Here is a 25,634-nt window from a genome sequence, read left to right on the forward strand (position 1 = left end):
AAGGACATGGGGGCGTGCGAGGCAGAACAGCCCCTCAGACGTCCCCGCCCCACCCTGGTACCTGTGAGTGTGCTGCCTTATGTGGCAAAGGGGCCCTGCTGGTGAGGCTAAGGTTATGGAGCAATCCCTGGGTCGTCCAGGTGGACCCAGTCTAATCACATGCACACAGAACATTCTCTAGCTGGAGGCAGAAGAGATGTGGCAGAAGTGAACGCCAGAAGATTTGAAGTGGAGACTGCTCGAGCCGCTGTTGCTGGAGGGGCCACATGTAAAGCATGAGAGGGGATGGGGACCTAAGTCCTGCCACTTCAAGGAATTGAATTCAGCCAACTACCTGAATGAGCCTGGAAGCAGATTCATCCCCAGAGGCTCCAGGGGGAACACACCCCCACTGACACGCTGATTTGGGCTTTGTGAGACTGTAAGTGGAGGACACAGCTGGGCCATGCTGTGCCCAGACTTCTGACCTAGAGAACTGTGAGATAATAAATGGTGTTTAAACCACTAAGCCTGTGGTGACTTGTTACAGGAGGAAGAGAAAATTAATACAACAGGGTAAGGGACGTGGAGAACAGTATAAGAAGGTCTAACATATGTAACTGAAGTCCTGAAAGAGAAGAGTAGAGAGAATGGAAGAAAGGTTAAAATATTTGAAAAGATAATGGCTAAGTATTTTCTAGAATTCAGTTACAAGGAATCCATAAAGTGATAGACAAAAGATCTTAACAGTCAAAAAAGCATACTTTGACTTGTAGGGAGCCAGAAGACTAGAATAACATGCCAATATTCAGAAAACAGATCCTATATTCTATAAGGTGAGATAGGAAGTAGATGTAAGTACCGAGGAAATGGAGCAGTTAGTATTTTATCTGCCAGACTGCTTTACTTGACAATTATATTTAGATTCATTCTGGAAATGAAAAGAAAGCTTCAGGTGGTGGTACCTTATGTACTAGGATGAAAAATATTCCCAGAAACAAGAACTTAACATAAATAGAAAGTACACTTTTGCAAAAGGTCTGCATATGGTGGAAGATTTTTTTCCACATACCACATTTTTGATAATCTCATCTTTGCCATCATGTTTCTGAACTTTAAGTAGATGGTAGCAGAAATCCAGTACAGCAAAACGCCGCTGTTGCCCGAGAAGTACAATGATCATACAGCCAGCCCAGTGCAGCCCGTCTCCAAAGCACTGCCTGGAAACAAAAAGCGATAAATAGAATGAGATGAACGAGAAATTGCAAAGTCTTTCTTGAGTCTGTCTGCACACATCACTGGCCAAGCCATCTACGTTACTGTCTTTGCCCACACGGTCAATTTCCACAGCTGGGAGAATGCTGAGAAGCAGGTAACTGACTGTTACTTATTTTTGGTAAATACCTTTTTTCGGTTCGTCTGGTATGCTCTTTCCTGACCTTTTTTAGATCATAGCCCCTCTGTGAAGAATGACTTTATGAAACTCCCACCTAGAAAAATGCACACCCAGTTTGCACACAGCTGCAGTGGGCTCAGAGACTTCTGCATACTAGAGCCCTGAGTCGGCTCCCGGCATCAAGAAAGAAGCCCCACTTAGGCTTAAAGCAGCGCAGCAAGTTTCTGGCCCATATCCCCAGCAGCGCAGTCCCTGTGTTAGCCTAAAACCTGCCTCTGCTTCCCGACCTGCCTCCAGCAGCTCCTTCCCCCTCCCGTGAACTCTGCCCTGCCCCCAAGTGTCCCATGGAGCACTCACTCGACTGTGAACTCGTGCGTCCCCACAGGGATGCAGTACACAAACTGCATGGCACTCCACAGTCTGTGAAACTCAACGCACTCGTCCACATGCATGACCCCATTGCTGGGCAGAGGCCCGCGCCAGATGGGGTCATCCAGGAAGGTCCGAATCCGCGTCAAGATGACTTCAAACATAGACAGGCCACAGCAGAGACGTTCCTTTGTCAGCAAGTCCCCCTCTCTGGCGATGGCAATTTGCTACAGAAAGGACAAGCAGTGGAATTTATGGGCCACAGCAGGAAGCAGGAATACTCTGACATCACACTACCCTAGTTCTGTTACGTCTTAATGGAAAACCATCTTACCTACAGAAGAGGATTTTAGAAGCATCAACAAAATAATTGTGTCAGCCATTACGTATGTGTCTTATAAGATTAAATATATTTTACAGTCAAAGGGAGTTGAATACAGCTATTCTTAACTGGGAGTGGTCTTCTCCAGGAGACACTTGGCAATGTTCAGAGTCATTTTTTGCTGTTACAACTTGGGATAGGTCTACTGGCATCTGGTGGATAGAGGCCAGTGATACTGCTAAACATCCCACAATGCACAGGACACAATGCACACGTTCCACAATGCACAGGAAAGCTCCCACCACAAAGAATTATCTGGGCCAAAACAGCAACAGTGCCGAGGTTGAGAACCCTGACACAGTATGAGCTGGTAGATAACCGTAGAACTCTACCCTGACACCTGCCTCCTGCCCCTATTTCTGCTGTTCTTAAAAACTACGAAAAAGCTTTCTTCATTAAGGGATGGACAGTGACAGCAGCAAGTGACATTTATTGTTTGTGTCTTACATGTCAGGTCATGTGGTAGGCCCCATCCACGTGTTAGCTCATTTAAACTTCACACCTACCCCATGACACTGAGGCCCAAGGGGCTGAGCAGCCCACTGGACCTCCGGTGCCTTCCCTTCTGTGTCCAACCTGGCCATATGGACGCCCAGCTTGCCACAGCCACAGCTGTCACAGCACCTTTACCTGAGGGGTCCCAAGCCTTTCAATCAGAGGAACAAGATGCAGTGGGGCGTACTTTGATTCGAGTCTTTTCATTTTGGCATCAAGTCTCTCCCCCTCTGCAGTAGAAAAAATATTTTATTATATTCTGCTCCTTTGTATAAAAGAATAATTGTAAAAGTTTAAATTTATTTTAAAAAAAACTCAAGATTTTTAAGTTAACATTATGTATACAGATTCTCTTTGAAAATTCTTTTACAGAACTTGCTAGCTCATTTGATCTTTTAATTCAAACTGTCAGGACTGATTTTCTGCTCAATATTCACTTTTTAAAAAACTTATTGAAAATTGCAAATGTCATCGAAAGCAGAATGGTACAGTGAACCTCTGTACCCATTATCCACTCTAAAGGTTATCAACTCATGGCCACTCTCATTTCATATATACCCAATTCCCCCTGCCCATGCTATTTTGAAGCAAATCTAAATGTATCACTTCAGCCATCAATATTTCAGGTCCTCAAAATTCACTTTACTAGGTTCTACACTCTCTCCCGGGTGGCCCTGGTGATGACTGAACAGGCAGCAAACTCACGATCCGCAGGGCCTATGGCTCTGGCCACACCTGCACAGGGCAGTCTGGACACCCTGGTTGGGGGATACACAGGCTCACCTTTCACATGGACTCTTGGCAAGATGTTCTGGAAAGGAGCTGCGTGCAACAGGTCACACACTTCTTCTAAAGACTAGAGAAAAAAGAGAGAGAACGTCACATTAGGAAGTATACCTCACTGCGAAGACAGAGAAACCTGGTGCTGAAAACAAGGTTCATCTCTGCCTTTTAGTGTAAAATAGACTCTAAGTGGCCTATCAGTAGAACGTTCTGGGATGACGAAAGTGTCCCGTATCTGTGCCGTCTACCACAGTACCCACCAGCCACATGTGGCTGTTAAGTACTTGGAATGTGGCCAGTGTGCCTGAGGAACTGCATTTTGAAATTTAGTTAGTTTTAATTAATTTAAATGTAGACACAGGTCAGTAGTAGCACTGAACTCTGTTTTCCAGCACTTACCAGCTGGCAGAGCCCCTACCCCTCCCTACTAATTTGACACCAGCCTCTTATTATAACAAGACTCCACTGCATGCACTCACAGAACGGGCACATCTGCAAACAGTGTGGGAGGCGAGAGGAATGGGAAGCATCACCCTGGTCCCCAGGATTGGCTCACTGCCCACAGAACCCGGACTGTTGCGAGCCGGCACCCTAAACCTGCTCTTGCATCACAAACTCCTCTGCAGAGGTAACAGCCCTACACGAGATCCATTCTTCAGAACAATGCATGTGGAGAGAGGTTGCAGAGCCCCCCAGCACCCACCACAGACCTCAACAGTCAACACAGCGCAAGCTCTGCCTGCCCACCTACAGGCGTGAGAGCTCTCAGACCGCAGGAAGGGCCTCTCCAGACTGGAGAATCACACCGCAGGGCAGGCCGAGGACAGCAAGGAGCTTTCAGCGCCTTCTATTCGACACTCATCCTGAAATCCCAGAATCCCATAGGAATGAAGTCAACGACTGAACAAAGAAATGGCTATCAGAAAGTCCAGAAAGCCAAGGCATACACCACTAATGAGATTCTACCTCCTCAGATCTCCCCAAACACCAAGAAGAGAAGACTTTTCTGTACTCATTAAGCAATGTCCCATTGCCACTTATAAACCTAGTGCCAGCTGCCAGTTAGCCACCATCTGCCACTAAGACACTCAGAAAGTGGACTCAGCATCCCACACGCACCTTCCATCCCAAAGACCAGCACCCGAGTGGCCGCCCTGAGCTCTTCATTGGGACATGCATCCCAGGAGCCAAACTGGAGCTGATCCAGGGGAGGAGCACACAACTAAGACAGAGGGAGAGGAGGAGGGACCAGATAGTGACGGCACACTGCACACACAGCCGGCCGAGGGTGACACGGGGGAGCACTGAGTGGCTACAAGAAGGACAAGCGTCCTACCATCTGACATGCAGTGTCTGCAGGACATGCTTCCACCAAGTGGGAAAAGCAGAGCAGGGAGGGGCAACGGGCCCACCTGTGGGTAACTCAGCCAGTGATGGAGGATGGGATGTTGGGCGGGAGTGGGGGCTTGGTGGGCCATGTAGGCGCCACCACCACTGAACTCAAACTTCTGCTCCCAAACCAAACCAGAAAAAGTGAGAATAGCTTTAAAAACCAACACTGAAAGCAAACGAGCAGTCTAAAACCATTCTAAAACAAAAACTTGATCAAACACCACACACACACACACACACACACCACACACACACACACACACACACAAAAAACTGTATTTCAGGTTGGGTTTAGGGAGTAGGATTTAAAAAGCAGAATGAAACAATACAGAAAGCTGGAAGATGAATCTACCCAATGTACAGATTCAAAACAAGATCAACAACTTTTGTTCTAAAATAAAACCAAATCCTGGTGCTAGTCCTGGCCATCACAGCCTCAGGGAACGGGCCCCGGGGCAGCTGCCTCACCATGGGTGTCGCCCACCTCATGCTGGGGCTCTCAGGCCAAGGAGAGCAGTGCAGGGCTCCCTGCCACTACCCGAATCTATTCTGCAAGGCTGTGCCCTCAGGAAGGCTCAGCCTTCCCTGCCCCCACCCAAGGCCAGCACCTGCGGGCCTGGACACACATGGAGGCTGCAGCTTGGACGTGGTTTGTTCTCACCCACTCAAGTGCAAGGTTAATTGCCAACGTAGTGGTGCCAGGAGCTGGTGCCTTCGAGAGGTGGTGAGGTTAGTTCCTCCACAGCAGGTGCTCGCACATGAGGCTGCCCTCGTGTTTACGCTCTGTGCACTGCCCGCCGCCCCTTCCACGTGACCCTCACGGACCTGCTTGATCGGGGGCTTCCCAGCCTGCAGAATCGTGAACCACCAACGCTTCTTACGACTCCCCCAGTCGCAGGTATTGTTACAGCAGCACACAACAGACCAACACACAGACCAGAGAGAGATCGCACTTCACACTGTGTTGTGAAAAAGCTGCCCATGAGGGGGACTTCCTATATTAAATATTTAAAATTTAAGATGAGAGATTATTATTTAAAGGAATTTGTCCTAGCTTATCTGGCTTTTAGAAATTCATATTTATTTGGTGAACATGTTTTTAGAGTGAGGCCACCCTGGACATCAGCCTCTTGCTGACCCATGACTCAGGGTTGTCTGTCTCACGCCATTGCTGCCACTGTGGGGAGGGTGGCATGAGGGGCTGCTCACTTGGGGTCTCCGCTGAGCTCACAGGTGGCTGGGACCATGAGGGTCTGGGCTGCTGCAGAACAGGTCTCCTGGGTGTGCAGGGACAGAGGGGAGCTGAAGGACCCGGGTCCGACAAAGGCTGTCAGCTCCCAGATGTGTCCACGCCTGACCTTGGACTCCCCTGACATGTGAGCCAACACATTCTTTTTCCACATACGCTAGAGTATGACAGCTGGTCCCACGGCTCAGTCCCTAGAGGCCTGGCAGTCTGATTGCCACACCCCGAACTGTGTACAGGGCGCCCTGCACTGCCCTCCCAAAGCACGACTCTGCTTCCACAAAGTCCCCAGGGACCTGGAGATAAGAGGCTGCTTTAAGAAGCGACATATGGCCGGGCGCGGTGGCTCACGCCTGTAGTCCTAGCTCTGGGAGGCCGAGGCGGGTGGATCGCTCGAGGTCAGGAGTTCGAGACCAGCCTGAGCAAGAGTGAGACCCCGTCTCTACTAAAAATAGAAAGAAATTATCTGGCCAACTAAAAATATATATACAAAAAAATTAGCCGGGCATGGTGGCTCATGCCTGTAGTCCCAGCTACTCGGGAGGCTGAGGCAGTAGGATCGCTTAAGCCCAGGAGTCTGAGGTTGCTGTGAGCTAGGCTGACGCCACGGCACTCACTCTAGCCCGGGCAACAGAGCGAGACTCTGTCCCAAAAAAAAAAAAAAAAAAAAAAGAAGCGACATAGCAAAGGTCTCCCAGACAGGTCTAGAGAAGCGCTGACGTTCCCATGGGCAAGCCAACATGTCTCTTCAATACACCTGGCAAACCGCCTCTAAAACTCACAGGCCAGAGCAAAGATCTGTGAAGTGGCTACGTCCTTGTGAAGAGGAAAAAGGCAAGGAGACGTGGCTGTCAGGTACCAAGAATTACGAGAGGGCTGCAATGAGTAAAACAACATGCTACTATGCCTGAGACAGATGCTCGGACCGGTGGGATGTGGCAGAAACCCAGGGGACAGACCGGTGCAGCCATGGGATGCTGCAAACAGCATGTGACAGCCTGATCAGCAGAGGAAGGAGGAGCCCTTTGGCCATGGGGATGAGGGACAACTGGTTATTCCACAAGGGAAAAGAAAAGCTTTATCCACATCTCACTTTACACACAAAACCCATTTCCAGGAGCATCACAGATTTTAAAGCACAAGGCAAAACTTAAACCCTTAGATGAGAATGTAAGAGAATGACCTCATGACTTGTAGGTAGGGAAAAATGTCTTTAAAAAGATACAAAAGGCTGGGCGCGGTGGCTCACGCCTGTAATCCTAGCCCTCTGGGAGGCCGAGGTGGGTGGATCGCTCGAGGTCAGGAGTTCGAGACCAGCCTGAGCGAGACCCCGTCTCTACTAAAAATAGAAATAAATTATTTGGACAACTAAAAAAAATATATATAGAAAAAATTAGCCGGGCATAGTGGCGCATGCCTGTAGTCCCAGCTACTCGGGAGGCTGAGGCAGTAGGATGGCTTGGGCCCAGGAGTTTGAGGTTGCTGTGAGCTAGGCTGACGCCACGGCACTCACTCTAGCCCAGGCAACAGAGTGAGACTCTGTCTCAAAAAAAAAAAAAAAAAAGATACAAAAAAAGGCTAATCATAAGAAACAAAGCCTACATTCAAATTAAGAGGATTTTAGACAAAATCACCACTGTCAGAGTGAAAAGATAAGCCACAAGCAGAAGTATCTGCAATGCGTGTAACACATAAAGGACAGGCAACGAACTTCTATAAGTGAGCTGTAGAAAAACAGGGATAAGAACCAAAAGGGGCATTTGACAGAAAAAGAAATAAGAGCCAATAAAGACACGGAGATGCCCCCTGGTAGTCACGAGGAAAAGGCAGAAGAGATTCCATTTCACACGGGGTTTCCCATTCAGGCGGTTACAAACCACCAGCTGACGGGATGTGCAGGGGACAGAGGAACAGGCTAAATGACACCCTGGGGGGACAATCAGTCAATTCAACATGTCCACTGTGCCGTGTCCTGAGTGGTGGTGGGCTCCCAGGTGTCACCCTATTACACCGTCCACTTGTGCTGTCCACCACGGCAGCCACAGGGCACATGCAGCATTTAAATTATTAAATCAGTTTAAAAAATTCAGTGAAATTTAAACATCAGTTGCTCAGTCGCACGGAGCCACACTTCAGTTGCTGAACAGCCTCACAATGCAGAGCGTGCTCCTGAGCAGCAAGGCTTTATGCCTTTAAGGTACGTCAGCTATGTTAGCACAGATGTCACAAATATCAGATCATACAACATTTTCACGATGTTCACCTAGGAAAACACTCTTGAAACAACTTACTCCATTATACTTTTGTCTTTCAACTGTAAGGAACAAATTCAAAGTCTCAATAGTCATGAAAAAAGAATGGTGCTTTTACAACTGTGGTCCCCAACCCCGGGTCCCCAGAGCTCTGCAGCACCCTCCCCCCTACAGCCCCAGTCCATGGAAAAATTATCTTCCATGAAATTTAGGAAGGGGGGCCGCACAGCAGGAGGAGAGCGGCGGGCGAGGGAGCGAAGCTTCGTCTGTATTTACAGCTGCTCCCCATCGCTTGCCACCCCCACACCACCCCAGTCTATGGAAAAATTGTCTTCCATGAAACTGGTCCCAGTCCCTGACGCCAAAAAGGTTGGGGACCACTGCTTTACAACACCGCCCCTCAACACCACTAAAGAACTCCCAGTAAAAAAACCTTCCTCTGTTGTTGGCGGTGAGCACCCTGGGGCAGGCTGGGGCCGGGCACTCACCAGGCTCTGCTCGATGAGCAGGCAGAAGAGGATGGCATTCCCCACCTCCCGCAGGTTCTGGAAGCACACCGTCTTCAGCTCCGCATACTCCACGATGTCCTTCAGCTGGTGGTGGAAGAACTCCAGGATGCCTGCAGTGGCAGAAACAAATGGCTGGGTTGGGGGAGGCTATGATGATGGGAATGTCACCACGTCACAAGAATAAGGGGGAGAGACCACATCATCATCCTCAGTGGAGCCAGACAAGGTATGCGGTAAAATTTAGTATCTCTTCACGGCACAGAAGGGAAAGCACCTAATCTGATACAGGGCGCCTGCAAACCTGCGGCTACCACCACACCCAGCGGGGAAGCCTACACACTCCCTCCCACGCTCCAGAGCCAGACAGGTGTCGCACGGATGTCCCGGTCAGGCGATGAGGCACAGACAGGCACAAGGCATACACCCCAAGAGCTGATGCTCCCTGACCTGACCTGTAGATTCAATGCTAACCTGTCTCCAAAGTGTGGTACGCAGAAGACCTAGGTGAGCTGAAGCTACCCTGGGAAGAACGAAGCTGGAGACGCCACAGACCGCAAAGCCCTCCTTCCAACAGGACCTGCCCGTGTGGCCACCTGAGACGGCCCCTTCCTCGCCACAGCCACGCCCGGTTCCCCCACCTCGTTGTCACCGTGGCATGAATTCAGATGTGTACCCAGGGCAGCCCCCGACAAGCAGGCAGGAGGGGAGCCAAGAGCAGCCGCCTGCACACGTGACTTTCCCACACTGAATTTGGCCTAAAAATTCCCATCTCTAGTCAGGACATGAGCATTAGTTGTATTATCCCAACATTCCTCATCTACCTTCTGACGATAAATTAAAACTAGATTCTCCTAAGCAAGGGCCACACTGATGGTTATTTCCCTTCATGCGGCCAAGGGGGACCTGTCACCGTCTCCTCAAACACCGGCCAGAGTGCGGGCACCAGGCGGCATCTGGGAGCTCGGCCATGCCAATGGCCCATCAGGACGGTCTCTCATCGGTCACCCGTGTGGGATCAAGTAACTTAACAAGACAAGGCCAATGTGCAACTGTCTGGCTTTCAAGAAAGTATCACCAGATGAGAGACAAAAGGTGATTTTGTTACGTGACAAAGGTTTCTGTAGTCCAATTTATCATGAAGCAATACCCTTTGAGATTAAAGCATTCTATTTCGATAGCCCCAAACCAGCCCACGAGCCACACAAGCCTGGCCCCTGAACAGCACATCTGCCCGAGGGCCCCACAGCCTGTAAGCAGGACAGGACTGAGCCAGAGGGCATGTCTGCCAGACAAACAGACAGATGGGACTGTCTGGAGGGAGAGGGGAGAAGGACCCTCTACGGCCTTCTCTGAGGCTCAGTCCCCCATAAGCCCAGCAGGATGCCGCAGTGGAGCTCTCCACACTGGCCTGGGGGGGCGATTCTTCTGCAGGAGAGCTGGGGGAGGGCAGTGCCCAGAGCCCCGTCACCTCTCACTATTTGACCCTCCCTGGCTGGTCTCATGGGGCCCTCAGGTTCCTCACCTGCAAACGGTGACCCCAACATACCTGCCACACACCTGCTTCCTGGCAGTAAGATTCATTTGTTCTATCGTAGGCAATTGGACTCTGTCTGGGCATCGCTACTCCTCCCACATGGGGAAGGTAAACCTAATCCTTTTCAATAATCTCCGACCTGAATTCCTTTACTGTGTTCTAAGGGCTGGGCTTTCCCTCCTCTCCAGGGACACGACCACAAGCTCCGAGCACACCAGGGGGCACCCTCATGCCCAGCCCAGGGCCTGCGCTTACCAGGAGAGCCATACTCGTGCCGGGGCAGGCGACAGATCTTGGGCATCACCTCCATCAGCGTCTTCACGTACTGCAGGATCGTGCCTTGCAGCTGCGGGAGAGACAGGCTGCGTCAGCCACTGGCCTCCACTCTCGGGGAGGCTGTGCCTGGTCAGCAAAGTGACCAGGACTGCAGAATCACTTTGGCTGGGCATGGAGAGAGAGAGAGAGAGCGCGGCCTTCGCCAGGTGTCTTAACTTGACTAAATTCACGTTCTAAACCATGACTCCGCTTTTCAGGGGCAAGTGACCCTGAGGAGTGACAGCAGAAGGGCGAGAGTTCAAGTGCCACATGTTCCCTACGGGATGCATCATCAACCTCGCAGCGCCGCAGTTCTCACAGGACAGCCTCTGCTCCCCTGACAGGCTCAGTGCAGCATCAAGACCGGCCCGAGTCACCTGCATGCTCCACCGTGGTGTGGCCAGTAACCCCACACCTTCCAAGTTACCGCATGTGTTGGGGCAGAGTCCCCACCTGGGAGTCCTGGCAAGGCCTGAGTTGGTCTCAGGTCACAGCTGTGCCAAATGACCAAGCTCTTCTATATTCCAGTTAATTTTTGATCCTGACCTACATGGCCATGGATCTGCCAATGTCTTAGAATTCCATCAGCCTCTGCTCAGGGGTCAGGACCATCTCCTGACCAACTGCTGGAGCAGTGGCCATAAATTCAGCTTCAAGCTTTCTCTTGGCTAGTGTGTAAAACATGGGAAACTCTAGAAAGTCTGTCCTTGGCAATAAAGAAGCTTAATGAAATGGGCTCAGTTGTAGGAAGATTACTAAAATATAAAAAGATTAAAGATTTTTAAAAGTTCTTCTCAGTGAATGACAGAAATTACATATAGAAAACTAAATCCCTTATAGCCTACAAGTGACATCACTCTCTTTCCTCCTAAAAGACTTGATGACTCTGAGGCCCCTAGGCCAATGGTGGCAAGGACACAATCCCGGCCTCAGTCCAGAGTCAGATACGTACGCGTCTGAATCCTTTGCTCACGTTCCTAATGCCACCCGCCTCACACAAGGGAATTAACCGCTGCGCTCACTTCCACGTGCCAGGAGCCTTTGCAGGGAGGCGGCGTGGGAGGTGCTGGCACACCATCGCCTCAAGGCGGAGCCCTCCCGCGGCCCTCGCCCCTCGCCCCCGCCCCCACACTCACCAGGCTCTTGACGACCTTCAGCAGCTCCTCCATGACCACGGCGATGCCCTGATAGCCCAGCAGCCTGCAGATGACTTGAAAGTGCGGAGGCCCCACGAAGTTCCGGTAGCTGCCGTAAATGCTGGAGTAGGCCAGGTTCAAAGCCTGGGGAACAGGGGACGGGGTTTGCAACATGGTCCCTACGCACACATGCAGATGAAGAATCGCTACGTGAAGATCTTTCAACACACACAACACACACCTTCCGGTGAAGACATCCAGTGAATTTACTTATAAAGTATACAGCCCTCACTGGGGTTAGGATCATGAAACCTGTTCAACCTGTTATGAAAAGCAAACTTGCTAAAATAGAAAAAGAAAACAAAACCATTTGGTATTTCAACACTTGCTGAATTGCCAATTTGACAGAAGCCGTCTTGAGGTCTGGGATGAGAAATGAACACATCTCTGAGTGTCACCCTGCCTCCCAGGGGCGATGCCCGAGGACAGACCCTGACGGGACCGTGGGAGCTGCCGTCTCAGGGATGCACAGGGTGCTCCAGGAGCTGGGAGAGCAGCCCCCACAGGATGGAAGAGTGAGAAAGGTGGTCAGGGTGGTTCCTGCAGAACTACACCCCTAAGCTCATCTAAGGATGTGACAACGGGAAGTCTCCCTAATGTGAGTGTCCGATGCTATAAATCTCCCTCTCAGCACTTCCTTAGCTGCACCCACAAATTTTGATACACTGTATATTTGCATTTCATTCAGGTCAGTTTCCCTTGCAACTTCCTCTTTGCCCCATAAATTATTTAGAAGCGTGCTAATTTCTAAGTGTTTGGAGATTTTCTTGTCCCCATTTTGTTACTGATTTCTAGGGTGAGTTCACTGTGGTCAGAGAACACCCTCTGCATGATTTCAATTCTTTTAATTTTGCTGAGGTCTGTTTTATGGCCCAGGATATGGTCTGTGGTGGTGAATGTCCCATGGGCATTTGAAGAGTCTGTATCCTGCTCTTGTGGAGCAGAGTGTTCTACACGTCAATCAGATCCTGTTGGCTGACGGTGTCATTCAGTCCTCTGCCGTTGCTGACTTGTGTCTAGTCGTTCTACCAATTACTGAGAAAGAGTGTTGAAGTCCCCAACTCTAACTGTCGAGGTGTTCACTTTTCCTTTCACTTATATCAGTTTTTGCTTCTAGGGTAGAAGCTCTGTTGTTTCATCACAGGAGTCCCCAAATAGAGTCTAAACTGACCATGATATACTCCATTGACCAAGTCAAACAACATTAAAGCACAGAAACCCTGCCAGGTGCCTGTCCTCTACCCAAGCCCCACGACCCCTGTCAGACTTAACGATATATAGGTCATTGGCTCAGACACCCCACACCCTCTGCTCCAAGCTCCACCACTGTGGTTTTCAACACTGGGATTTTGTGTAAGATTTTTGCTTGACAATAGGTTCAGTGCTTGAAAAGAAAAACATGAAAATCATCAGTGAAATCTAATAAGCTCGTGTTACAGGAGAGGAAATTCATTCCCAGAGCTGCCCTGATTGGCTCAGGCACAGCTGTGAGAGGAGACGTCACTCAGCAAGCACATGGCCCTGGCCTGCTGCCCGGCTGCCCTGTGGACCAGGCTCACCCCAACGATGGCACATCCCAGGGACAGCACAGCCAGAGTAACAAACAACAGATGTGACCTAACTACTCAGGAGGGGGCGGTTACAAATACCACGCCGTGGAGTACTTAAACTTAGCAGAGGAAGCGCTGTGCTCAGGTTGGGGAAAGACTCTGCTGCCGTGCCTGATGCAGAGACCCCTGCTGTGTCTGACAGCGGGGGGTGGGGGAGGGCAGCCACCCAGACCTAGCCGGCTCTGGACTCACCAGCCATGCAACCTGGGTTCTCTAGCTTTGACGACACCCTGTGTCGTTGTGAGTAAGGGATAATCTTACTTATCTTACAGGAAAAAGAATTCCAGGAATGTGCTCAAGAGAGTGTTTTACTGAAAGCAGGCATTCCCAAAGTGGTGACGTTACCAAGAACCAAAAAGATAGGCCAGGCAAGGTGGCTCATGCCTGTAATCCTAGCACTCTGGGAGGCCAAGGCAGGAGGATTGCTTGAGCTCAGGAGTTCAAGACCAGCCTGAGCAAGAGTGAGACCCTGTCTCTATTAAAAATAGAAAAAAATTAGCCAGGTGTGGTGACGAGCACCTATAGTCCCAGCTACTCAGGAGGCTGAGGCAGGAGGATCGCTTGAGCCCAGGAGTTTGAGGTTGCTGTGAGCTAGGCTGATGCCACGGCACTCTAGCCTGGGTGACAGAGCGAGACTCTGTCTCAAAAAAAATAAATAAATAAATAACGCTGTCATAAACAGGTCACAAAACTTCATCAATTTTATTCCCTCAAGACACTAGCCCTCGTTCATTGTTCATAAAGAAAGAACTAATCAGTTTTTGAACTGGGTTCCTGGGTATTCCATAATCACACAGACACAAACACTATAAATGACACTACAGCAGAATAAACGGAGTCTGACGTGCCTGAGTGCTCATGAGTAGAAAGGCTGTTTTGAACACACAACTCTGACATTGTGTTTTGGCATCTGGCCTTTTTTGGGGGAGCAAGGAGGGTTCTTAGAAAAGCGTCATATAATGTGCATAAGATGAGCAATCAATGTCAGTGTCATGTGTATAAAAGATCCAAACAATCTATTAATAACAAAAAATCACTAACTTAGGTTGTAAGAATAAAAATGACACAAACATAATTTCTCAAACTGAGGCTGCGATCTGTTACAGTGACAAACTCGGGCCTGGAACTCCTGGCACTGCAGGCTCACGTCTGCGTCTTACTGGGAGCAGACAAAATGTCACCTCCCTGCATTTCTGAGGAATAAAACTGTGTCTCAAGGGCCTTTAACACCGTGATGGACGCAAAGATGTGCTTTGGACCGTAAGAACAGGCACAGCAGTGCTGTCCTGGGATGGCAAAAACCACCCGCACAGGTCTCTCCCCGGCTGCCATCCACACAGCCCGATGCCGGCAGAGCCTCACGGCCCGGCTCCTCCTCCCCACAAACTCTTCTCTCCTCATCAGCACGTAACAGAAACTTATTTTGTGGTCACACCTCAAAGAGGGATCAAAAATTTCAATGTCAAGCCAAGCCCACAGCAAATCTTTTAGTTCACAGAGACCCAAAAAGTTTTTATCTTACTCGCCAAACTTTCTAGTCTTATCTTGTAAAATTGCACAAAAGTTACTTTAGTTCTAAGGGAGTAAAACACCCCATTTGACTTCCAGAAAGGAGGCATCAGAGCACTTATTCTAATCCTTTTTAAGAATATCCTTTTGATTTGCATATAACATTATGTCATAAAAGTCAGCCTCAACCCTTCCTAGGACCGTATGAGTTAGGTGTTGGGTGGGGTGGAGCTGAGTCCTCCAACCACCCACAGGGTTTCAGGAGGTGAGGAGCAGCGTCCCAGCAGCTGTACCGCACACCCTGCCCAGGTGAGGCTGGGTCGCTGCGTTCTTGGCACCCGGCTACCTGTCCAGACGGTCTCCTGGAGGCGTCAACGCAGTTGCAAGAAGCCCAAAACGACACAAAGCCACTCACATCCTATGGGCTTTGGGAAGTGCCATAGGATGGAGGGTTTGAGAGGCAGCACATCTTTGACAGGCTGGTCTCGGGAATGGACAATATCACTGTCCCAGTGTCCTCCAGGCATCAGCAACCCCTGGGACCATGTGTTGGCAAGGCTCCCAGCCCCAACACTTCTTTCTCTGTCCCTGCCCCCACGGCCCCCACAGAGAGGCAAGGCTGCCCCCTGCCAGCCTTTAATCTCAAATTTGTAAAAGAACCCACTACCTTCAAACATCGGCACCCTTGTGGAGTGGCTTAAGTGCATTATATTTTTAATTGCCATCGTAGAGTTGCTAAAAGGAAATCAACCTCTAGAAAACTAAAGAGAACATAATTTTTCAAGACCATAATCTTTGCAGTGTCACCCTCACCCCACCTGGGCCCCTTTCCCCAAGAGGAGTCTCATGCCCCCTTCGTCACATCCCTGCCCACGGTTCGCACACATCGAAAAGAGGCCCCCTCTCCTGCTCAGGGACACTTTGGTCACAATGAGAAGACCACCTGCAGCCCGCCACTCACTCTCACCAAAGGGTGGAGGGCATGGGCAGTGCGTGCCGATATCTGTCGCTCCACAAAACCAGCACCCTGACTGGGGTGTCTGCCCCATTCTAAGGTACAAACGCCCCCACCTCGGCCAAGATCAAGCCACTCCTGCAGGGAGAGGAAGGCAGGCAGGAGAAGCTAGCTCTCTCTGAAGAACAGAGGGCCAGAAAGGAATGCGTTAGAAACATCTCTTCCGCTCCTCCGACCCAGCTGGTGCTCTGAAGTGCCCAGTGCCCAGGTGCGGGCCTCGTGGGGCAGCAGGGCCCAGGCCCTCCCTGTCGTGGCTGCGGCATCCGGCCGAAGGGAAAGAGGACATCCCACGATCGATCGCCCTGAGACATCTTGCTCGCTTTGCACTTGTCTCACTCCCTTAAGTGTTCGGCTCCCCACCAGCAAGGACACTGACATGCTGGTGAGTGCTGGCCGCCTGCCCCCAGGATTGCAGATCCAGGACACTCCTGCCAGCAGCAAGGACGGCTGTGTCACCCTTCACAGAAGCAGCTGCGTGCTTTAACCTACTCCTGTCTGATGGGCAAGACAATTCTTACCCTGTCGTTATTTCACACAGTCACGGCCGAGGCCGAATATCTACTTTTATTTTTTACTGTGTTTCTGTGGAGTGTCTGCTCATTTCATCCATCTTGTTTTTTGCTACAGGCTGATATCTTTCCCTTATTGAATCATAAGAGTGTTTAAATATTGAGACAACTAACCCTTGATGACACTCAGACCTGTCAATCCATCCTTCCCTCCTGTGGGTGTCTGTCCTATCCACAGAGCCCAGACACAGCGTTCCGGGGTGTCACTCACAGCTGACATCTAGCTCTGCTGCTGCCGGCTGTCAGGTCTCCTTGTCCTCCTGCACCCACCTTGTCCCTCAGCACCTGCCTTCGGGCATCGCTCCTGGACAGCTGTTCTGGCCCCACCTCAGGGATACGCTTGAGCCTCTTCCACACGCCTTCCTGCCTCAATGTTTTAAAACTTTTAAATCTTCCAATGATCTCATTTATTTTAGAGCCAGGATGAAGCCAGACCCGGCCAGATCCCTGCCATGAGGCAAGAGTTACCTACAAGCTAATTCTAGAGATGGTTTTGGAGGGTTGGTTGATTAGTTTCTGTTTTAAATTACAGCTACTTTTCAGGAAGATGATAATGGAATGGAAGGAAAAACATAACATTTTATACATGGCAGGATACATTTAAGTCATTGCAACTAAACGGATTTAAATTAAACTAAAAATGTGTTTCACGGTGAACTTAAAAAATCGTAACACAAACAAAAGAGAACCTACCTTGGATCCGTGCAAATACTGAGGCTGTGCATTAGGCTGCTTATCTCTTTGAAATTCCTGAGAAAATGGTAACACTGTCCGAACAAACCTAAACAAGAAAGGTTTTTTAAAAAGAAGAAAGAAAGAAAAAACCCAAATTTAATGGTAGTTCTTTAAAATTCAGAGCTTTCTGATGACCTATCTATTAAAGCTTCCTCCCAGTCAAGGATATAATGAAATTCTAACAAATCAAAAACCACAGAATGAATTAGATATATATTCTCAAAAATATGATAAATATACCCAAAGCTCAAGAGCCACAGCGGGAACACCTGTTATCCTTCAACCTGTAAAACAGAGTTTTCACACTCGCTGAAGGAGCCTGGTCTGTTGATACCAGAACTGTCTCAAACCTAACCCAATCCGTGGATAACTGGTAACAACTGGGCTTTGCTGCTCCCCTCAGACACAGCGATGACAGTGGGGACTCTAGCCTGCTCGGAGAACAGTGACTTCCCTGTTACTCAGATCACTGGTTGGGGGTACCATGGCGGAACAAACTGAAGTATTTATGACCATACTTGTCTGGTCCAGAGACTGTGTCTTGATAATGGATTAGGCGCCATTTAAAATCAAATGCTTAAGTTTTCAAGCAGAAACAACAAACATGGCTAACACTTTCAAATTGGAAGGTTTTTTTTAAAAACATATAAAACTTTTGCAAAGAATTATAATATAGAAAAACACAAGGATCTGCTAATTATTTAACTCTAAGAACTCGATCAACTCATAATTGCACTTTAGGAAATAAAAAACGATGCATTTGTCCAAATACTGCTGTCACACAAAATGTGCACGTCTGAGGGGAGCCCAGCAGGCCACACGGCAGAAGCACTAACGCAGACAGGCCGCTTCCCACCCACCGCAGCACTGCTGCTGTACCCATCAACTGCAGGCCTCAAAATCACCTAACTTAGTACCCCCATAGAAAATCACAGGTTCCCTCCTTGTGTGTGCTGTTTTTCAAAAGAATCCCAGATTACTGTGCGGTCAGTCAACTAGTATCCCCGGCATCCCACAACCCTCGGTGTTGGAGGGGTGTGTGTCTGTGTGTACCCGTGTCTGTCTCTGCGTGTCTATTTGTGTGTACATCTGCCTGTGTATATGTCTGAAAATGTGTTATCTGTGTGTGTCTGCGTGTGCGTGCACCTGTGTGCCCACACCCGCTCCAGGAAGGGCATTCCATCAAGAGGCACCAATGTCGGGGTGATGCTCAGAACAGGGAACCCCGTTCCCCAGAGGCTCCCAGGCACCGGTCCTGCTGGGGGACTCGCCTGCGAGCATCACACCTGCAATGCTGCACCCACAAGTCGGCTTCCGTCCACTTCTGACGGGACGGGGGCAGGAAAAGGCAGCAAATTGGAAATCCCAGCACAAATCAACCGAAGGGAGCTAAGCACCAAAGTGAGACACATTACCTACCTGCCCAAAGTTTTTCTATGTCTGCTTAGAGCACAATATGTTTTCCCAAAGTAAGAATGTTTAAAATGCCTTTTAAATTTTAAAAGCAGGCCTTACTTTTGTCTATAGGTGAGATATAAAACTTTTAAAGTAATATAATTACTCCCTATGTTACTGAAAATTTTAATCAATATACATGTATACATGTATTTATTCTATATTTCTCAACAATACACTTCCACAACTTTTTCTTGGTTTATCAAATTTAGGTATTTATTGATTCCTGGGAAGAAGAATTTGGCTGGGCTTTGACCCCAGTCCTGGGAGGCACCCTCTAAACCCCTGGAATGTCTGCACGACAAGAGTGACTGTTATTTATGGAGGGGCCCTGGGACCACACCTGAGTTTATACCACCCATGTGACTAGAGGGCTGGGCTGTCAGCCTGGTGCACTTGGCAGGGAGGGGCTGGAGGCTGAGCTCCGTCACGCGGCCCATGGTTCAGTCAACCCTGCCTATGTAACGAAGCCCAAATAAAAACTCCGGACACCAAAGCTGAAGTGAGCCCCAGGTTGCAGTGCTCTTCAAGCATTGTCTGTCAGTGCTGGGAGGGAGACACATCCCTGAGGACAGGGGAAGCTGGCATGTGGCGCCCTCCCAGAGTGCACCCCGGGCATCCTTCTAGTGTATATCCTTTTGCTACAATTAACCATAATGGTAAGAAACAGTGTGTTCGGCAAGTGCTGGGAGTCTCCCATCTGTGGGGTTGGAGGAGGGCAGTCCCCGTATCTGTAACCAGCTGGTCAAAAGTGAGGTTGGCCCTGGGGACCCCAAATTTGTGGCTGATGTCTGCAGTGAAAGCAGACTTTGCAGTTTGGCAAGCTTACTGCAATCCTCTAACGGGAAAACTAAAGTTCGGCACCTACATACTAAGTCCCCGCTCCACACTTCTCAGCTAATTCGAGACTCAAGTTTCACTTTATTATGACCCTGATCAGTGCTGGGTCCACGAGTGACCTTCTTTTGTGTTTATCCTGCTTGAAGTTCACTGAGCTTCTTATATACGTAGGTTTATAGTTTTCATCAAACTTGGAAATTTTAAGCCATTAATTTTCAAATATCCTTTCTGCCCACCCGTAACCTCTTAGCAGGGTTTCAATTACAAGCACGTCAGAACACCTGATATTGTCCTGCAGTTCAGAGGCTCGTTTCATTTTTTTCATCTTTTTTCCTCTCTGTGCTTCAGTTATTTTCTACTGTTATAATTTCAAATTCACTGAACTTTTGCAAAGTTTAATCTGATATTCAGCCCAAGTGAATATTTCATTTCAGATACTGCATTTTTCAGTTTTTTTATTTTTTATTCATAACAAGTAGTTTTTTTTTGTTTTGTTTTGTTTTTTTTTGAAACAGAGTCTCACTGTGTTGCCCGGGCTAGAGTGAGTGCCGTGGCGTCAGCCTAGCTCACAGCAACCTCAAACTCCTGGGCTCAAGCGATCCTACTGCCTCAGCCTCCCGAGTAGCTGGGACTACAGGCATGCGCCACCATGCCCGGCTAATTTTTTCTACATATATATTTTAGTTGGCCAGATAATTTCTTTCTATTTTTAGTAGAGACGGGGTCTTGCTCTTGCTGAGGCTGGTCTCGAACTCCTGACCTCGAGCGATCCACCAGCCTCGGCCTCCCAGAGTGCTAGGATTACAGGCATGAGCCACCGAGCCCGGCCCATTTTTCAGCTTTAATCCTTTTTGTTCTTTTATGTAACATCCATTTATCTCTGCCTTGTGTTGGTTTTCCTTTGACTCCTGAAGCATACTTACAATTGCTGTCTCAACAGCCTTGTCTGCTAATTCCATCATCGCTGTCATTTCTGTTTTCTACTGATTGATTTTTCTCCTGGTTATGGGTCACATTTCCCTGGTTCTGGCATATCTAGTAACTCTTGATTGGGTGCTGGGCATGGTAATGTCACGTTGTTGAGTGTCTTGACTTTATTACTGTCTTTTTAGAGTACTGAGGTCTTTTGCAGGGGCAGGCAATTAAGTTACTTGTGAATCAGATGGATTCTTTCACGAGTTGTTTTTGGCATGTCTGGGGTAGGTAAAATATTCAATACCCTAGAGCTGGTTTAGCCCTACTACTATGGCAAGACCCTTCTGGCACCTCTAATCGCAGGCCTGGGTGTTCAGTGAGGTTTTTCTATTCTTGCTGGTCGGAACCCAGATGACTCCTGGCCCTCTGTGAGCTCTGGGAATTACTCAGCTTACAGCTGCCAGCACGGGTACAACTGAGGGTCGCCTATGGTCTATGTTGGTGTCAGGAGCTGTTTTTCTGCGAAGCTCCTTCCTCTCCCATACTCCACCCTGCAAATTCCAGTTGTCTCAGCTTCCCCAAATTCCAATCTGTTTCCTCTACTACACAAGACCTCTACAGTTGTACATGGACTGCCTCTGTACTTGGTCCAGAAAGTAATTCCATGCAGAAAGCCAGGGAGATCACAGGGCTCATCTGATTCCTTTGTCCAGTGCTCAAAAACAGTTGATTCATCTATTTTGTCCAGTTTTTCACTTGTTCAAGAAAGAATAAATCCAGACCCTGTTACTCCATCATGCCAAATAACTTTTAAACACAATATTTTGACTATATACTCTCAGTCTAAAGACAAAAAAATTGAAAACAAATACTGAACCGTAGTTGACAGGTTTATGTTTCACAGTGGTATGGATGAGCAATTCTGAAACTACTTTTGTGTTTTCTAGAAAATGAGAAAACTGTAAACAGTTTAGCAAATGAATAAATATACTAATAATAATGAAAACAAGGATTCTCAGTGCTTAAGGAAGTTGGAAAAATGGAAAGAGAGAAGACTAGAATGAACTCTGCAGTGATGAACCTGAACTGGAGATAGTATCAACTCATGGTTTTAACATACAAATAGCAATACAGAAATACACACACACACACACACACACACACACACGCACGCACGCACGCACGCACGCTATGTTTGAACAGTGTCTCCAAAAAAGATATGCGGAAGTCCTCACCCCTGGTACCTCAGAATGTGAATTTATATGGAAATAGGGTCATTGTGGCTATAATTTGCTGAGGTCACACTGGAGTAGTAGGATAGGCCCTTAACCCAGTATGACTGGTGTCCTTACAAGAAGAAGAGACACAGGGTCAGATACACAGGGAGATCAAGCGAAGACAGAGACAGAGACTGGAGCGATGCAGCTGCAAGCCAGGCAACACCAGGGGCTCATGGCTACCTCCAGGAGCTAGGAAGAAGCAAGAAAGAATGTACCGAGAGCCTCAAAGGGGGCATGGCCTGCTGACACCTTGATCTCAGACTTCTGGCCTCCAGAACTGTACAAGAATAAACTTCTGTTGTTTTAAGCCACCCAGTGTGTCGTGCTTTGCTACAGCTGCCCCAGGAAACCAATCCAGTATAGGGCAAGTATTTCCTAGCTCTGACCACCAAAAGGGTCTAGAAACAGCGACACCTCAGTGGCAATGAGCACACCGATGCCCAGACTTAGTTCTTAAATATCACTGTCTTCTAAAGGGAATCCCTGGAGAAATGACAGATCCCAAGGATCAAGGGGAGGAATGCAAGATGGGCCTGGAACATCTCATGGTGCAGAAGTCAGGGCGGTGCAGAAAGAATGATGGCAACGGGCCAAAGGAGACAGGACCCCACCCGGGGGTGCCCCTGCCCCAGCTGGGCTGATCTGAGCCTCAAAAGTTAACTAACGATAGTAACAGATTATAGCCCTGAGTTAGAATCCCTGAGTCCTTACTGATAATAAACAAACAAGCAAATAATAAATAAATGCTAACATGTCCAGTGGAATGCCAACTAACATCTGTAGAGGGAAGGAAGGAATTGTAAACCACCACTGTAACACCGATCTGGGTAAGAATCAACAGATGCTAAAACAAATGGGCCAAATTTGAAAGAGGAACAGTTTATTTACATAATCTCAAATTACCTCCCTACAAATTACTGATAAATTTCAAACAGAAAAACAGTCACTCGGCAGTGGAGACACCTGGCAGCCAGCACATTAACCCAGGGACAGAGTCACCGTGAGCAGTGATGAGATGAGGTGCAGCCCCTAGCTCCATGCTCCTCACAGCTCGGACTTGCACCCCTGCCTGTGGTCTTTTGTCAGAGGGGCCCAACTGGTGCCGAGGAAATTCCATTCGCCGGCTTCTTTCCACAGCTACAGCACTGTCACACATTTATCAGCTGCACAGGTTAAATTCCAGTCATGGACCACCCAGAGCCACCAGGGAAACTTTAATCGGAAATAAGGAGCTAGGCCAAGTGACAAGCAAAGTTCTGGCCTGTCTCAGGCAGCTCTCAGAAAATGTTCAGGCATGGAATTAAAATCCTGGGTGGCATGATTTTGTGTGTCTTCTCAGGTTTCAACGTGTAGTTTGTTTACACAAAATCCTGCTTTAAAATGCCCTTTCCAGACACTGAACCTTTAACGTTTCCACTGGAAGACTTGTGAAAAATACGATGTAATGGCTTGTACCAATACAATGGAAGGTGGAGGTCGCCAGGGTAAACCAGAGCTCTTCTGGAGGGGGGAATGCCCCTTGACAAGCTAGGACACCTCAGGTGTCCCCAGGCCACCAGGAGGCTCAGGTCACTGCACACTGGCCCCTGCCCAAGAGGTGTGCCCTGAGACAGCAACTCTGGGTCTCCTGGAGAGTGACACGCGTGAAACTGTGTTCCGGGTAAGACCAAGGCAGCCTGCATGGGGAGCACCAATGTGTCCAGGAGCCTCCTGCTGCCCAAGGTGGGGGCGGGTGCAGCCGTCCAGGCATGAGGCTCCAGCACACGGGGCCCTGGGAGCAGCCACCAGGAGCATCGTGCCAGTCTGTGAACAGGAGCACTCACCACACCTTGTGGGGCTGTGGGGAAACACGCAGTCACGGAAAGAAGTGCCTTGCTGTCCCTCCCTTCAGCTGTGATGTAAGTGCAGACTCAGGATGGAGAGCCAGGTGCTGCCTGATGCTCGATAAAGAGGCGAGTGACAGGGCCCGGGGATCCGTGATCTGAGTACAGGAGCAGCAGGAGAGGCAGGCTGAGGGCTTGTCCTGGCAGCTAGTTCCAGTGCGGCAGGGCGGGGCAGGGCGGCACGGTGTCCCTCTCCACGCCTCACCTCACTGTGGGCAGGGCTCTCAACCCGGGAGACCCTGGCACCGTCTGGAGAGCGTCACAACTGGGCTGCAGGGAGGTGCCTCTGGCCGAGAGCAGTGGGCAGTGCCTCGCTGGGACTGCAGGGAGGGGCGGCGAAGGCTGTCGAGAGGCTTTCTGCGAGCAGAGCACATGATGTGCAGCTCTGTCTCTAGGAAAGCCCGAGTCACACCAGGGGCCTACAACCTGCCCCTGAAAGAAATGGGGAGAGGAAACCCTTCGCAGCTTCCTCCAGTGATGACACACGGAGCTGTGTCTCCACTGCTGGGGACAAAGGAGGGTGTCAGCTGCCTGGCTGGTGACCACACACAACTCTAGCGCACCAGCCACCTTTGTTGTCAAGGTTGTTTTCAATGTTCCAGTACGGGAGCCACTTGCACCAGGCCAGGCAGAGGAGTCCCACACCCATGTGGTGCTCGGACAGCTGGACTGAGCTGCAGCGAGGGGCAGCAGCACAGCACAGCCAGGCTGCATGTGTCCCCGACACCTCCAGAGACAGCCTTGTCATCCCTTCTGGAGAACACACACGAGCACAGTCACCATGAGAAATGAGACTGAAGTAATGACACACCATTACGGGCTGGATGGTGTCCACCCTGCCACACGACACCACAGCTCCATCCAATGCCCGAAGCTGCACATGGCATCAGGCAACACCCTGGGAGGAAGGTGCCTGGCGCAGACACCAGCTCATGGGTGCTGGGGGGCAATTCAGGCAGGAGCTGCCACCCCATGAAGTAGCCCTTACTAACACCCCGGTGGCTGTGGACCCCGGATGACCCACGGACGTGCAGAGAAAAGCACGGCTGGGAAAAGTCCCTTCTTCACCTGAGGGAGAGAAAGGCAGTCGACACTATGTGACCAGACACCCTCAGAGAGTAGCACAGGTTGTTTTTGAGCCCAGTTCTCCCAGAAGGTGTCAGTGACATCAGGAATATCATGCTATGGCAGTCCACCCGCGCAGGTGGCTCTCATGTGGGTGATCGTTCTGTCCCTTGGGAACCATCACCATCAACCCAAACAAAGAGGATCCTGCGAATGAACACTGGGCATGACGCGAAGGCATTTCCAGAAAGCAGCCCAGGCAAGTGTGTATCCCTACTAGCACAGAACTACCCTCATGACGGAACACGAGCAAAGAGAACGTGCGCACCAGCACGCCTGTTAACCTAATTTTTGCAAAACACAAAAAGCCTACGTGTATTTGACTGCATGGCAAGAACTCTAGAAGGCAGATACATTTTTATAAGGGAAACTTCTAGGGCTTTCACTAATTCTTTCCTCATCTATATATCTATGACTTCCAATTTTCCTACAATTATGATGCATTATTTGTGTGATAAAAATATTTTTTTGAATTAATTCAGAAAAAGATATATTAAAGATGAGTTAGACAGGGATGAACAGTTTTTAAAGTCTGGTTTCTGTGGACCACGCCCAGCCAGTCCCAGGAGGCCACCTGAGTCGGGGAAGCCGACCTGGGCCCCTCCGCCCGCAGCCTGGAGCCCACGGCTGCGTCCCAGCCGCCCCTGCCCAAGGAAAGGCATCAGCCGCTGGGCCGCCAGAAGAGCTGCCTGGCAGATGACATCGGCAGCCCCACACACCCGTGGACACGCACCCACGGGAAATGCAGCCCCAACACCCTGAACAGACCAGGCAGCAACATCAGGCCACAGGACGGTCCCTTCTCTCCTCAGCTGCGGGAGCTCGGCACTCCCACCTCTCATGACACAAA

The 25,634-nt window shown here is 49.4% G+C and overlaps 3 protein-coding genes across 5 annotated transcripts in view; 1 reads left to right on the top strand and 2 right to left on the bottom strand.

Moving 5' to 3' along the window:
- Positions 1 to 10,886, top strand: part of NIPA2 (NIPA magnesium transporter 2) — a 38,423-nt gene extending 27,537 nt beyond the window's left edge. The window contains exon 9 of one of the 2 annotated variants that reach the window (XM_045561091.1): positions 10,871 to 10,886. The gene's annotated coding sequence lies outside the window, so the exon portion shown is untranslated. Of the gene's footprint in view, positions 1 to 10,525; positions 10,542 to 10,870 lie in introns of those variants that run through there. The other variant, XM_045561092.1, reaches the window with a different exon arrangement.
- Positions 1 to 25,634, bottom strand: part of CYFIP1 (cytoplasmic FMR1 interacting protein 1) — an 86,455-nt gene that overhangs the window by 1,680 nt on the left and 59,141 nt on the right. For both annotated transcript variants that reach the window (XM_045561088.1, XM_045561086.1), the window contains exons 23-30: positions 17,245 to 17,332; positions 11,789 to 11,932; positions 10,593 to 10,683; positions 8,783 to 8,913; positions 3,405 to 3,477; positions 2,757 to 2,851; positions 1,733 to 1,971; positions 1,052 to 1,199 (exon numbers count right to left, since the gene is read on the bottom strand). In XM_045561088.1, coding sequence (XP_045417044.1) covers positions 1,052 to 1,199; positions 1,733 to 1,971; positions 2,757 to 2,851; positions 3,405 to 3,477; positions 8,783 to 8,913; positions 10,593 to 10,683; positions 11,789 to 11,932; positions 17,245 to 17,332 — 1,009 coding nt within the window. The remainder of the gene's footprint in view (positions 1 to 1,051; positions 1,200 to 1,732; positions 1,972 to 2,756; positions 2,852 to 3,404; positions 3,478 to 8,782; positions 8,914 to 10,592; positions 10,684 to 11,788; positions 11,933 to 17,244; positions 17,333 to 25,634) is intronic.
- On the bottom strand, positions 22,636 to 25,163 carry LOC123644822. Its single transcript, XM_045561095.1, has 2 exons — positions 23,865 to 25,163; positions 22,636 to 23,757 (listed from the first exon to the last, which is right to left on the bottom strand). The coding sequence occupies exons 1-2, from the start codon at positions 24,371 to 24,373 to the stop codon at positions 23,664 to 23,666; spliced, it is 603 nt and encodes a 200-aa protein (XP_045417051.1). The 5' UTR covers positions 24,374 to 25,163; the 3' UTR covers positions 22,636 to 23,663.

This window comes from Lemur catta, chromosome 9 (genome assembly GCF_020740605.2).
Source record: "Lemur catta isolate mLemCat1 chromosome 9, mLemCat1.pri, whole genome shotgun sequence".
Taxonomy (NCBI): domain Eukaryota; kingdom Metazoa; phylum Chordata; class Mammalia; order Primates; family Lemuridae; genus Lemur; species Lemur catta.

Coding starts and splice junctions, on each gene's coding strand:
- LOC123644822 (XM_045561095.1), bottom strand. CDS start 24,373: ATGCAGCCTGGCTGTGCTGTGCTGCTGCCCCTCGCTGCAGCTCAGTCC. Junction 23,758..23,864: donor AGAGCCCTGCCCACAGTGAG/GTGAGGCGTGGA, acceptor TCCTGTACTCAG/ATCACGGATCCCCGGGCCCT.